The sequence below is a fragment of the Erythranthe guttata genome, chromosome 14 (assembly GCF_056151865.1).
Source record: "Erythranthe guttata isolate IM_541 chromosome 14, IM_541, whole genome shotgun sequence".
NCBI lineage: Eukaryota > Viridiplantae > Streptophyta > Magnoliopsida > Lamiales > Phrymaceae > Erythranthe > Erythranthe guttata.
This window is the reverse complement of record NC_142546.1, coordinates 23,895,780-23,908,217: the sequence shown is the minus strand read 5'-3', so window position 1 is coordinate 23,908,217 and position 12,438 is coordinate 23,895,780. Positions and strand designations below refer to the sequence as shown.

Sequence of the window (12,438 nt, the reverse complement as noted above, 5' to 3'; positions counted from 1 at the left end):
TATACGGAGACAAATTCCTTAGCTTGACGAATCTATCAAACCTATATATACTCCATGAATATCCTTAAAATGCACCATTAGTTACATACTTACATCGTGCATGTACTCTATTTAGTGAATGTATTAATTGTTACATTACTTAGAATTGTTTAAATAGCTTAATTCATAATTTTTTGGTAGGGGTGTTCTCTTGTCGGTAAAACCGACCAAGCCGAACCAGACTGAATCGAAAATTCTGTACGTGCCAAATACTGATCAATCGAAAATTCAGTTTGGTATTTGGTAAAATTTTTTGGAATTTCGGTATTCGGTACGGTATACGGTATTGATGCCCGTATACCGAACTGTACAAAACACCGAAATATTTCATAAATATTTTTTTTTTTTAAAATATATATTTAAAGTTAAAGCAAATTATAAAATACTTTTAGATTGGTAAATTTTTTAATTATGTACAAATTATGGGCAATTATTGAAATTTAAATGTCAAATTCAAGAATTAATTTCTGTAAATATTTTTTTTACATCTTTTTGATTTTACCAGTACTAAACCGAAAAAAACCAAATTAATTCAGTAAGTAATCGTACCAAACGGGATAGTTCGCTACGGTAAGCAGTATAAATTTTCAAAGTACCAAAATATGGGCAGTATCACCGAATGAACAATCATGTATTTTGGGCCAACTTAAACTTTAAACAATTTGGATTTGAGTAGTCATGATGAGTTACAATAGATCAACATATTAGAGGCCGATTTAGGCTAGGGCCCATCAATCTTTTTATAGAGGAAGAAAATTTAGAGTCTGCATACATTAAAATCATAATAACAGATTAAAATGATGACATCATCATAGATAACAATTGAATAGTCTTCATAAAAAAAAAATAAAAATTGAATAATCTAAAATCGGAATAAAAAATAGTATTTGGTGGCAAGTGACAGGTCATATTCTAAAAAGCCTAAATTGTGGTCCTATGATACCACCCAATTGATTGCTACGAGGATACATATATTTTATATATATACATTTGTTTGTACATGTATGTAATATAATATTTTTATGTGTGTACCTCTATTGAGTGTTGAAAAGGTGTTGAGAAGAAAGAGAAACGAGTGTGTGCGCGCGCGCGTGTAGAACAGACAAGGCAGAAAACATGCGACAACCTTTTTTGTTCCATAGGGAAAGAAATTATAGGATTTTGTAGGCAAAACTCATGGTTTATATTCTCCCCTTAATTTATATATAGAAATTATTCTAGGATCTCTTTCTTCGATAGCAATCTCCCAAATCTCAACTTATCGCCGATTACCTATCTTTTTATGCAACTGCGCGTCGATCTGCTTCGCGCGCGTAGACTAACTATCGGCAATTTTCTTCTTGACAAACTTTCATTTAGCGAACATTTTGGCTCACCTTGGCGCCTATTATTTATTGGGCCTTAACTTGATGGGATTTCGATCATAATCTATTGGTAGACATCGACTTAATGATCTCGGGTATAGCGCGTTTGGCCCATACGTGCCGAACTGACCCCAATCATATAATGCAGTTTTCGGAGAAGGAACATATTTTTTATAATTTACAAGTCACATTTGCTGTTATAGTGAGAGGATGAGATATGGAGAGAGAGAGAAAAATAAATAATAATAAATACTACTATTATTTATTTATTTATCTTTTAATAAAAAAAGAGAAAATGATAATTTCCAAGTCTCTCCGGAAGGGCAAAAGAGTCCAATAATTGGAAACTAGTACCAAGAAATGGGAAGTCCGTCCCCACTGGGAGGGCGGTCCACGCGTCGGCGATCGAAACGGTCTAGATTGTGGGGGAAGGTTCTCGCTCTCCCATTGGTCCACGTATACACCTTAGACGAAACCAGCTCCGGTTTCCTCCACCAGAGCCGGTTTCGCCCTACTTTTTTACACACACACTCTCTCCATAAACAGCAGCCGATCGACGATGTGAAATCGAAATCGGAATCGGAATCGGAATCGCTCCCCAATTTAATTTGCTTCTCGAAAACCAGTTGATACATTACACATACATACGAATCTCCACTCCCAAGTAAGTCTCTCTCTCTCTCTCTCTCCGCGTATCAGTTTGTTCATTGGAAATCATAATACATACATATATAGATGATATGTAATTTGGTGTATATATACACATGTGTGGTTAATAAATATAGGAGGTGAGCGGGGAGATCGATCGGTGGATCCATATATAGAGAGAGAAAAAATGGGGAGAGGGAAAATAGTAATAAGGAGGATCGACAATTCGACGAGCCGTCAGGTGACGTTCTCGAAGAGGAGGAGTGGTTTGTTGAAGAAGGCCAAGGAGCTAGCTATCCTCTGCGACGCGGATGTTGGTTTGATCATCTTCTCCAGCACCGGCAGGCTCTACGATTTTGCTAATACCAGGTCTCTTTTCCCACACCCTTTTTTTTTTTTTTAATTCAATTTTATTTCTCACCGCTCAAAGGTTGATTGTTTTGCTGTAAACGTATAGTATGAGCTGAAATATGTACATGTGAAAGAAACGAAGAACACAATGTGTAGAGATTGGTGATTCTCATAATTTGCAATAAAATTCAATCATTTAATTTATTTATTTTATTTTAACTATATATATAGTTATCTAGCTATCATGAAACTTTTTTGTTTTGTTTTATCTTGGTTCTTGAAGATGAAGATATTCGAGGAAAAAAAAAACAAATAAACATATTTCTTGTTTGTAGGTAACACTGTTTACAAAAACAGAAAAGAAAAAAGTACTGTCAATTTTATTATTGAACTTGATAGAAAATTAGTAAAGTATCTTTTACTTGGATTTATAAATATCCCTTCTTCACGCTTGTCTCCATCCAACAAATTGTTCATATTATATATCTCCATAAGAAACCCTAGCTTGCACTCATGATAGAATGCCTCCATGACTAATTATACAGTTTTATTTGGATATATAGCTCAGGCCCAAGCTCGAACTCAAGTGTTTACGAGTTCGAGCTATAACCATAATAGCTTAATTAACGAGTTTTTTTTTTATCCAGATCAAGCTCAAACTCGTAACCAAAGTTAAGTAGCTAGCTCATGAGCTTTTGGGTATCTTTTAGTATTTGTTGGATTATTATACAATCACGGGGACACAACAATCAAAAGACATGTGAATTTTCAATAACGAATGTTCGTAAATTTTAGATTGTATAGCCAAGTTAAACATTTTACTTACTTTAGATCAGAAATGATACAAGGAGAAAAATGTTGGGCCACATCAAGAGTGAAAAAAGTAGCTTAATATCGGTATTTTCCGATAACACCAAGTGTTCAGGTTTTGCCTTACTTTTTCATGATAAATTCTATTTTGAAGAACTACTGTAGATTCACGTGTTGTTAACCTCCCTTCAGTTTTATCATAGCACCATGCATGCACATGGAACACTACGTATCAATCTTATAATGCTTGATCTCCGCTTATAATTGTTATTGCCCTACAACAATATATTTCGTTATGTTTTACATGAAAATCTATAAATCATCAGCGATGATAAAGTCTACCGAATCCAAATTTCGAACATTTTCCTTGAAAAAAATTATCAACTATCGAGAAACAACTGTATTCTACACATGATCCATCTAAATTTACTAAGATAATCATATTATTTGGTTATCCAACCAAAGAAAACTGGAATACTGAAAATATTGCCATAGAGGCTTCTTTTGTTAATTAGAATCTAATTTAATAAAGTGAAGTACGCATATCTTAATCATCATGTATTCATCACACGTAGTTCTTGTTGGAAAAAATATGTTCCCCGAAAAATTAAAACCGACGAAATCACAGATTATGTTATTTTGTCAGTCAGATAAAACTTTATAGCTGCAAGAGGAGTTGAGACATACAAATTCGAATGAGGAGAGTTTTTATCACATCACATATCACTGGATTAAAATCTTCTTTATTGGGTGTACATTATCCTATTTTTAAACTAAATTCAATGATTTTTTTCAAAACCATAACAATAATAACTAAGAATGTTCTTCCACGAGTTCAAGTGAAGTTCATACGTGTGTTATGACATAGTGAATCATTGCTCAAAAATCGACTCTCAGTAGCACCTTTCTCAATGACTATTTTTTTGTTCATCTTGGTGCTCGTGTTTTCCATCAAACAAATATGCTAAGATGTACTTTTCAAGCTTTTTCCCCAGCTCCAATATTGGATGTTGGATTTCAGATAGATGAGTCAACCGTATCAGTCGGTTCAGTCAATGAATCGGGTTTTGAGTGCTGAACCGACTTAGTGCGATTAGACGCAGATAAATATATATATTACGCGAGCTACTAAGCAATTCATCACATTCTGAGATGCAGAACCAACCACCAATTATGTAAACTGACATTTTTGCTGTATTTTTTCTTTACAGTATGAAATCAGTCATCGAACGATACAACAAAGTAAAAGAGGAACCTCACCCTTTGGCAAATCCGATTTCCGAAGTCAAGGTAATCTTCATTACCAAGTTCATTAATTACTTTACCTCATTATGCTCACATATCCTATGAAGAATTTTTTCATCACAAAGGATGCAGCATTTTTTAGCTTTCAGACAAGTATGAAGCACATTGATTACTAGCTGAAATCAAGGAAAGTAAATTAGGACTATGTTGATAAGAACGAAGATTAAAAAATAAAAAAAGTTGTACAATCACACAATTTATGATGGATGAAGAAATAATACTCATCATGGATCTTCAACCATCAACGGTTCATCCAAGATTTTCTTGAAGTCCTTCATTAATTTTAGACTCCCAAGTCGAGCAGTTCAATAGCAATTTCATCTTCAACTTAAAGGGAAGTTTTAAAAATCGAACTTAATATCTTCAAATAAGAATCTAAATTAATTCAATTTCTTGATTTTGTGATCCTGCCCATTATTAATTCTTCTCGTCGTACTTCATCACATGTATAGATGGTAATTATAATGCAAATGGTTAAAGTGAAACGGAAGTCTGCTTTTGGACACTTTGGCAGTAAATGTAGGCCAAGGCTAAATGGCTAAACCACATAATTCCCCATTTGTTTTTCTCTCTTCAATTACATAAAAAATAAACGATTTGAAAACATATTTAGATCAAAGACGAATACTTACTTATTGCCTGCCAAGTTTGAACTGAGAATGACGCAATATCTTCCATCTTCAACAAACCATCACCCGAAACTCATTGCCTGATCGTGTGTTTATATCCGTCAGCAAATTGATAAATATGTATTATTTTTATTGGTTAGCAGTAGGAATTGCTGCTTTGAACTATCTATACAATAGACTACAAAATGTGAGTGAATAACAAATATTGTTACTGTACTTCACAGTATTGGCAAAGTGAAGCTGCTAATCTGAGGCAACAATTACAGAACTTGCAAGCGAACCATCGGTAAATGACTCTCTTTCTCTTGAATTACGAAAATTATTGTGCGCATTTGGAAATATGAACTATGAATAAACAATTAGACTTTGAACATTGCACAAAGTTGACTACATCTTTGCATGAAGTAACAAATAGAAATCTTTTTTTTTTTGTGTGTGTGTGTGTGTGTGTGGTGGGGCAGGGGAGATTGGGAGGGCTGTGGTAGGGTCATGTTAATGCATGCCCATCATAATAAACAACTAAAGAATGTTCTATGCTACGTCTCAAATAGTTGCCCGTGATTGAATAATCTGGATTTATGAAAGGATTCAGAGTTGTGCGTTTCAAAACAATTTCAATTTTAGGTGGATTTAATAATTGAAAAATAGTTTGAAACTTGGTGACAAAGTCTAAAATTTATCCATTTTTGTGCAGTAACTTAGTTATACATATCTGAAATTCCTAACCCCAAATTCATCCAACATGCTAAAACATTATTGAAAATAGGTGTAATTTAGGGGCAGATATAGGACATCTTGAAAGGAGGGGCGAGTTGTTTTTTGAAATAATATAACGATGGGTAGTTAAAAAAATTGGGGGAATATGGAAAAAATAAAAAATCAAAAGGGCCAAAACCCAAATTTACAAAATATATCTAAGAATTACCTAAATTGCAGGCATCTAATGGGTGAAGATCTTTCTGGATTGAATGTTAAAGACCTACAGAACTTAGAGAAGCAGCTGGAAATTGGTCTCAAGGGTGTCCGTATGAGAAAGGTTTGAAACTTTTATATGATTCACGAATAAATCTCTAAAATCATACATGTTGGAATCATATGTTAACACCATTTCCAACTCTTTGTAGGACCACATCCTTATTGATGAGATTCAGGAATTGAATCGACAGGTTGAGTCAGGATACTTACATGCATTACGAATCCTGCTTTACACTTTTACAACAGATCCCTCAAGTAGCTAATTTTCCTGATTTTGTTGCAGGGGAACCTGATCCACCAAGAAAATTTGGAACTATATCAGAAGGTAAGCCCAATTTGTACACGAAAGTAGTGTTGTGAGCTTTAAATATGAGTTTGAAACAATTCTTTTAAGCTCGAGTATTTATTTGAAGTCAGTGCATAGTAGAAGTACTAGATTCTTTAATAATAATCTCAGTGAGATGCGTACAATTCAGGTTTACGGGAGAAGGAATGCAACTAGAGAAGACAGTAATTCATTTATTAATAACAGATTAAGCATCAGAGAGGATCCACACGAACCTTTCTGTCTCCAGCTTTGCCAGCCACAGCAAGAGAATCATGAGACACCACCAGGAACTACAATTGGGTAAATATTAACTCCCGCAAGGTCAAATAATTATGAAAAATTGTATCAACTACAATATCCATTTAATACTTAAGTTAATGGAAAATTGCAGCAGATTACAGCTGCAATAGCTGAGATATTCATACTCCTCAAGGATGCGAACTTATATCTACTGATGAAAAGGACCAATAGTTACATTCTTCTGTAACCATTGTTGGAAGAGGTGAGAGAACCAAATGTTATTATGTATGTGTAAGAAAAGAATTGTTGGATGTTTGTCACAAATATTGAACTTCAGAAGTCTGTCTGTAAAGTCTTGATATTGAACCTACAAAGTCTTGATGTGAAGAAATCAAGAAATGTGTTGCAAACTACTTGTCCATTATTGTTTGACCTTATAGTTACTTTTGAATGTACAATCTGAAGCTTAGAAGGTTTTATTAGAATAAAATGTGCACATTACACAGACTAAGTGAATATCCAGATTCAAAATGCGGATGAAAGTGATATTGAAAATATACAGTTTCACAAGACATGCGCAATTAGAGTTCCTAGCTTGACAGGGTTGCAGAAGACTAGAAACATGTCAGATTCATTGTATAAGAACTCGAAACATGTTATGTACTCAGCAGTCTCAAGTAACCAATACACTGAACTCAGAACTTTTGGTACGAAAAGCTAATACATTGGGAAGAGAACAAAAACCTCGGTAATCCCAACCACTAAACCGTTTTCACTAGAAAATATAAAAAAACCTTTGCTCCGGGTAAAGCATACCATTTAAACATTTGAGTGCAGTTTTCTAATTTCTAAGCCATTTAAGCATTGGAAACAACAAATCAAATCTACTTAATAAGGAAAATTAGTCTGAGGACAAAACAATTCAGTTTCCAGTTTCATGACTGATACGGTGATATTTATATTTCATACTACGACCAGAGACGAAAAATGGCGAGTTAAAACTAAAATCGGAAACAAAGTCACTAGTTCATAAAAGAAACTTCAGTGCAAGAAGACAGGAAAAATAAAAAGTTGACCCATGATTAACACTGCATGAAAATGGACAAAACATATGGATTGCACTTATATGCAAAGACAATGTGGTATCAGTTGCAGATTACCTTGTCAGCTTCCATGGCAAACGTATGACATGATATCTTCTACTGCGATGATACTGCTACTTGACTGTGTTATTCAGCTGGTCATTCAACTTCCTGTGAGCAAATATTGGACCAGTTATCACTCAACTACAAAACAATGCAAGTAATCAACAGACATAACAATCTTCCCATTCTTTATATAGGAAAAATATCTAAGATATTGGTATTTAGTAAATGAATTCTAATTAATCGACAAGAAAATGAATATAAGATGGCTGGAGGAATTTCACTGCCTGCTCGTTTTTATTTCCAAACAGAGTCTTAGATTTCTTTATTATTCGAAACTCTAAGATGAATTATTCTTTTTTTACACTTTTAAAACAGTGAAAATATGCTAAACCATTCAAATGTTCCCAGCCTATACGCAGGCTACTTGAGCAGTTGGAACCCCTAGTTGACCAAAGAATAATCTTCTTAACAACAATTTCCCAGGCCCAAAAGTTTCACACACAAGCTAGAAGGCAAATACCGACATAATAAATGTATTTGCTGGCTCGTTCTAATTCTAAATATTTTCTATTGTTTGAACTTGAGAACAAAAGAAATACCAAAGGATATAGATGGTTTAGATATTTCTAAAAGGAGAGTGAACTCCAGTATTTAAGTGAATAAAAACTCATTAGCTTTTCAGCAACTCAAACAGGCACATATACTACACCAAGTTAGTCTAGGCTACAGGTGAACATGAGAAGAAAATGGAGCTCAAAACATCTTCATTACCAAGAATAGTTCGCATTAGAATCTGAAATCGGGGCAATAGCTATGGCTGAAACATCTAAGGGTCAGGTAGATGAAAAATCACTTTTAGGCCATCCAACGCACAATGACAGTTGCTGTAATTGCATTATCTGTTCAACGTCGAAGGAAAAAAAAAGAAAAAAAACCGGTCAGGAAACCTGCTCATTTTCACACTCTTAGAAATACTGTTGAATTTAGACCATAATCATTGTTCATTGTCATTCCTAGACTTCCATGTAAACAAGCACCAAGTATACGAGCAATTTGATAGTTCGGTGAGCAAGCTGGCTATGAACAAGGTATACATGGAATTAAAGTGTACTGGATCCATCTATTAGATGTTATTTTATATTTTGCATAGTAAGGGTAGTTTTGTCTTTTTTCTTGAAACCTTTAACCTAGTTTAAATACATTCTTTGCAATTTGCACTAGGTTGTATCCAATTTTCTCTTCTAATTATGCATCAAGTTCTTGATTATTCTCTTATCTCGGCGTCGACTATGTATTGTTTATATTAATATGTCACCATCAAAGGGGTTTCCAAAGCATTCTGAACCGTTCAAACAATTAAGTGAAGCTGCAAAGTTGCAGACTGATTGACCTAAATTTCTCAACAGGTGGAGAGATACAAAAGTTATTGCTCTCATAAACCATAAATAGCAAGTTAGCAACAAGATAGATAGCTTGTTTTACCTTTTTATTGCATGCTATGCAATTACTTTCACAATTATTAAAATTCTAAATTTCTATTGTACAGCGTCTCTCGTTGCATATGCTACCCAACAGCCTTTATATTTATATTTGTATTGATGCCCGTTATGTTAGATCATTTTCTAATAGAAGATCTACTAGTGATATTATATTATTCTTCAAGGTAATCGAGTATGAAGCACAAGTTAAACTATATCTTGTGCTATCAGTACTTGGATCCACTTGAAGGAAATGTTTCAAACACTTGGATACACAGCCATCAAGCAATGAAGTTAAATGTGACAAGAGTATGACATGAAAAAAGAGATTATAAAAAAATAAATATGATGTTGCAGGAAGGAAATGATGATTGAAAATGACTACATAAATTTATATCCAATAACTCAAATATTAGACAAGCGTCCAAGTCCAACAAAGAGAACAAGCATAATTTTCAATTTCACGACAATCTTAACATTAAAACGCAAAACTAAGAAATTAGATCCAGTCAATAAATCAAATAAGAGAAATGCATCCAAAGCCAATCAACTAAGGACGTGTGTGTAAAAAAATCAATTTCAAGACACAATCTCAAACGTTAAACTCACTATACGTAGGTCGTACAATTTGAAACTGTATTATATCAAGTGCCATATATTTTGTATTGGAACTATATAAGACACACACACCAAATATTTCCCCACACGGATAGCGTGTAATGGCTATGTACAAAGCCATTTTGAGGAACAACAAAAAATATATATAGGAGACTATAGTACAATGTATCCTGCTCATAAAATTTAAAAATTAAAATGTTTATTCACATAAGAACTTCCGAGTGTGGTAGTGGATTAATGAGAAAGACGTGGTATGTTCCAAGTGTTCCTTTCACAAACTTTCAACTACAGACGTTTGGCAAAATAGTAAAACATATAGACATATGTGAAAGCCTTGACATGAATAAAATGATATGCAACAAAGTTAAAACATGTCAAGAGATATTTAGGATCCTCTTCTTAATTCGTTAATTTTAATTCATATTTCAAATTAAAGATGCACTCCAACTGCACAACTGAAGAATGAAAACATGGATGTCTGCACCTATAATGTAAATTGTAAAATGTAAATAAAAACCCAAGGACTAACTATGTGAACGCTGAACCATACAAATCTATCAAATAACACACATGAGAGAAATAGGATCCTCATAAAAGTAAAAGGTTTCATGTTTCAAATTCTAATTCTAAACAACTATGAAACCACCAAAAAGCATAAGGAACTAGTAGAAATTGAACCGCAGGCAAAATAGAAGTAATAACAATACCAGAGACACATCCACTTCTAGCCGTAACACACTCCGGCGGTGCATATCTGAATACTGTATTCCTCTTTAATCTGATTTAAAAAACAATTCAATATATGAAATAATTAGACATCTGAATCAGTTCCGATCATCACTTCTTCAGAAAATCTACCAAACGAAAAATCTCATAAAGCACAGAAATAGCAATTTCGCCAGAGAAAAAGTAGACAATAACAAAAATCAAATAATTAAAAAAATATATATATATAATCAAAAATAAAAACAAAAACAACCGTACGACAGAACAGTACCGAAAATATGAGCCGATCCAAATGTATAAGCTGAAAAAAACAGCTCAGATCGTCCATCAACTGTTCTTCCGAGTAACACGAGAACGAAGCAATCGCAAACCCTAGCACGCTGTCGCCACACGTCTGCGCGATGAAGACGCAGCTGAAGTGAGATAAAATCTATTGCAAAGAGAGAGAAACTAGCGAGTGTTTAAATGCGTGATTATGTGTGCATCTCAATGGAGGAAGAGAGAGAATTATACACCTAACCTAACACAGACATGGAACTTTGATGTAGACGGGGAGACGAAGAAAAAATATCACCGGCAGAGGGGGAAGATACGTACAGGATAAGGTTTTCTACATGTGAATTGTGAGGTATGTTTCAATTTAGGGGTATATTTCAATTTGCTCCTTCAAGTTATGAAACTATATACTTTGTCCCCTTAATTTTTTCAGTTCTTACACTTTTGTCCTCTAATTGAAGAATTTTCACATGTGACAGAATGCACAAACAATAAATTGGCAAACTATAAATCACATATTCAAATCCCGACAAAATAAAAAACAGAAAAATCACAATTCTAGAAATTGAAATAAAAAAAAAATGTTCGAGAGTTGGAGATTTCGAATTAAGATCGATAAAACTTGAATGATCTCGAATCTTCATCCCTAGTTTGACCTTTTAATTTACAGTTTCAGTATTTTAACTCCAACGTTTTATCAAGTAGTGTATGGAAAAAGGTCATAGTTACAAAAAATATAGTGTATATACTATATAGTATATGTATTTTCTTGGATTGGGGTGAAAATGGCACCAAACATATAATTGAGGGGCACAATGTGAAATAAAACTCCACCGGTAATTAGTGCTAATTGTTAAGATTATATTAAATCGGCAAGCTAACAGATTGTTTGAAGGAAAATCGGCCACGTAGCGTCTTTTCCCACCTTGAATTTCCATATAAATAAATAATTTATGTAGTTAAATAACATTGGGAAATTACTCAAAATGGTCTCCTACCTGCCAAACAAACGTGTCAATGGACTTGCACTTTTTATAACTATATATTATATAGTTATCGTTAATTTTTAATTTTTGAGTCATTTGAGGTAGTAGTTTAGTACTTACATGGTTACATATTCAGCTAAAAATTGAATAAATAATATTTCGTATAATTTATTAATATTTTTTGAAATATTGAGTTGTCATTTGAATTGGTAGTATCATATCTTATTAATTCATTTGGGCTAAAAAAATTATGGGTTCAAGCTCATAAATAAGGATATGGACTCAATTCCAAGCACAAGCCCAATACAATTAATTTAAGTTATTTGTGGATTTCCTTTAATTTATTTGTAGGCCTCCATCCAGCACAGCCCATAATTAAATTAAACTTACAAGTTAAATTTGCCTAATTAATTAATTAATTAATTCTCTAGTGATTTTTTGATTTTTTTTCACGTGCTTTGAGATTTTTTATATTCTCTCTCGAATTCATGCAATTACATATTCATTATATTATATA

The 12,438-nt window shown here is 33.4% G+C and overlaps 1 protein-coding gene and 1 long non-coding RNA gene across 4 annotated transcripts; one reads left to right on the top strand and one right to left on the bottom strand.

Moving 5' to 3' along the window:
• Positions 1 to 1,796: 1,796 nt before the first annotated feature.
• LOC105959316 (MADS-box transcription factor 23) lies at positions 1,797 to 7,099 on the top strand. 2 transcript variants are annotated; one of them, XM_088812964.1, is made up of 9 exons: positions 1,797 to 2,067; positions 2,189 to 2,420; positions 4,424 to 4,502; positions 5,371 to 5,432; positions 6,083 to 6,182; positions 6,271 to 6,312; positions 6,405 to 6,446; positions 6,598 to 6,749; positions 6,841 to 7,099. In XM_088812964.1, exons 2-9 carry the CDS (start codon positions 2,239 to 2,241, stop codon positions 6,857 to 6,859), a joined length of 678 nt encoding a protein of 225 aa, XP_088669090.1. In that variant the 5' UTR covers positions 1,797 to 2,067; positions 2,189 to 2,238; the 3' UTR covers positions 6,860 to 7,099. The 2 variants fall into 2 exon arrangements, with proteins under 2 accessions (XP_088669090.1, XP_088669091.1); XM_088812965.1 differs by having other exon boundaries at positions 1,906 to 2,067; positions 6,844 to 7,099.
• Positions 4,384 to 11,314, bottom strand: LOC105959317 (uncharacterized). Of its 2 annotated transcripts, XR_016029508.1 has the most exons (9): positions 11,180 to 11,314; positions 10,931 to 11,053; positions 10,641 to 10,711; positions 8,609 to 8,736; positions 7,850 to 7,942; positions 6,683 to 6,739; positions 6,332 to 6,410; positions 5,150 to 5,226; positions 4,384 to 4,633 (listed from the first exon to the last, which is right to left on the bottom strand). It is a non-coding gene; the product is annotated as an uncharacterized LOC105959317 (long non-coding RNA). The 2 variants fall into 2 exon arrangements; XR_016029509.1 differs by lacking the exons at positions 4,384 to 4,633; positions 5,150 to 5,226 and adding an exon at positions 5,993 to 6,125.
• Positions 11,315 to 12,438: the final 1,124 nt, after the last annotated feature.

Excerpts from the sequence above, each read along its gene's own strand:
- LOC105959316 (XM_088812964.1), top strand. The coding sequence starts at position 2,239 with ATGGGGAGAGGGAAAATAGTAATAAGGAGGATCGACAATTCGACGAGC. Across the intron at positions 6,183-6,270 it reads AGGGTGTCCGTATGAGAAAG|GACCACATCCTTATTGATGA; the intron begins GTTTGAAACTTT and ends AACTCTTTGTAG. Across the intron at positions 6,313-6,404 it reads TTCAGGAATTGAATCGACAG|GGGAACCTGATCCACCAAGA; the intron begins GTTGAGTCAGGA and ends ATTTTGTTGCAG.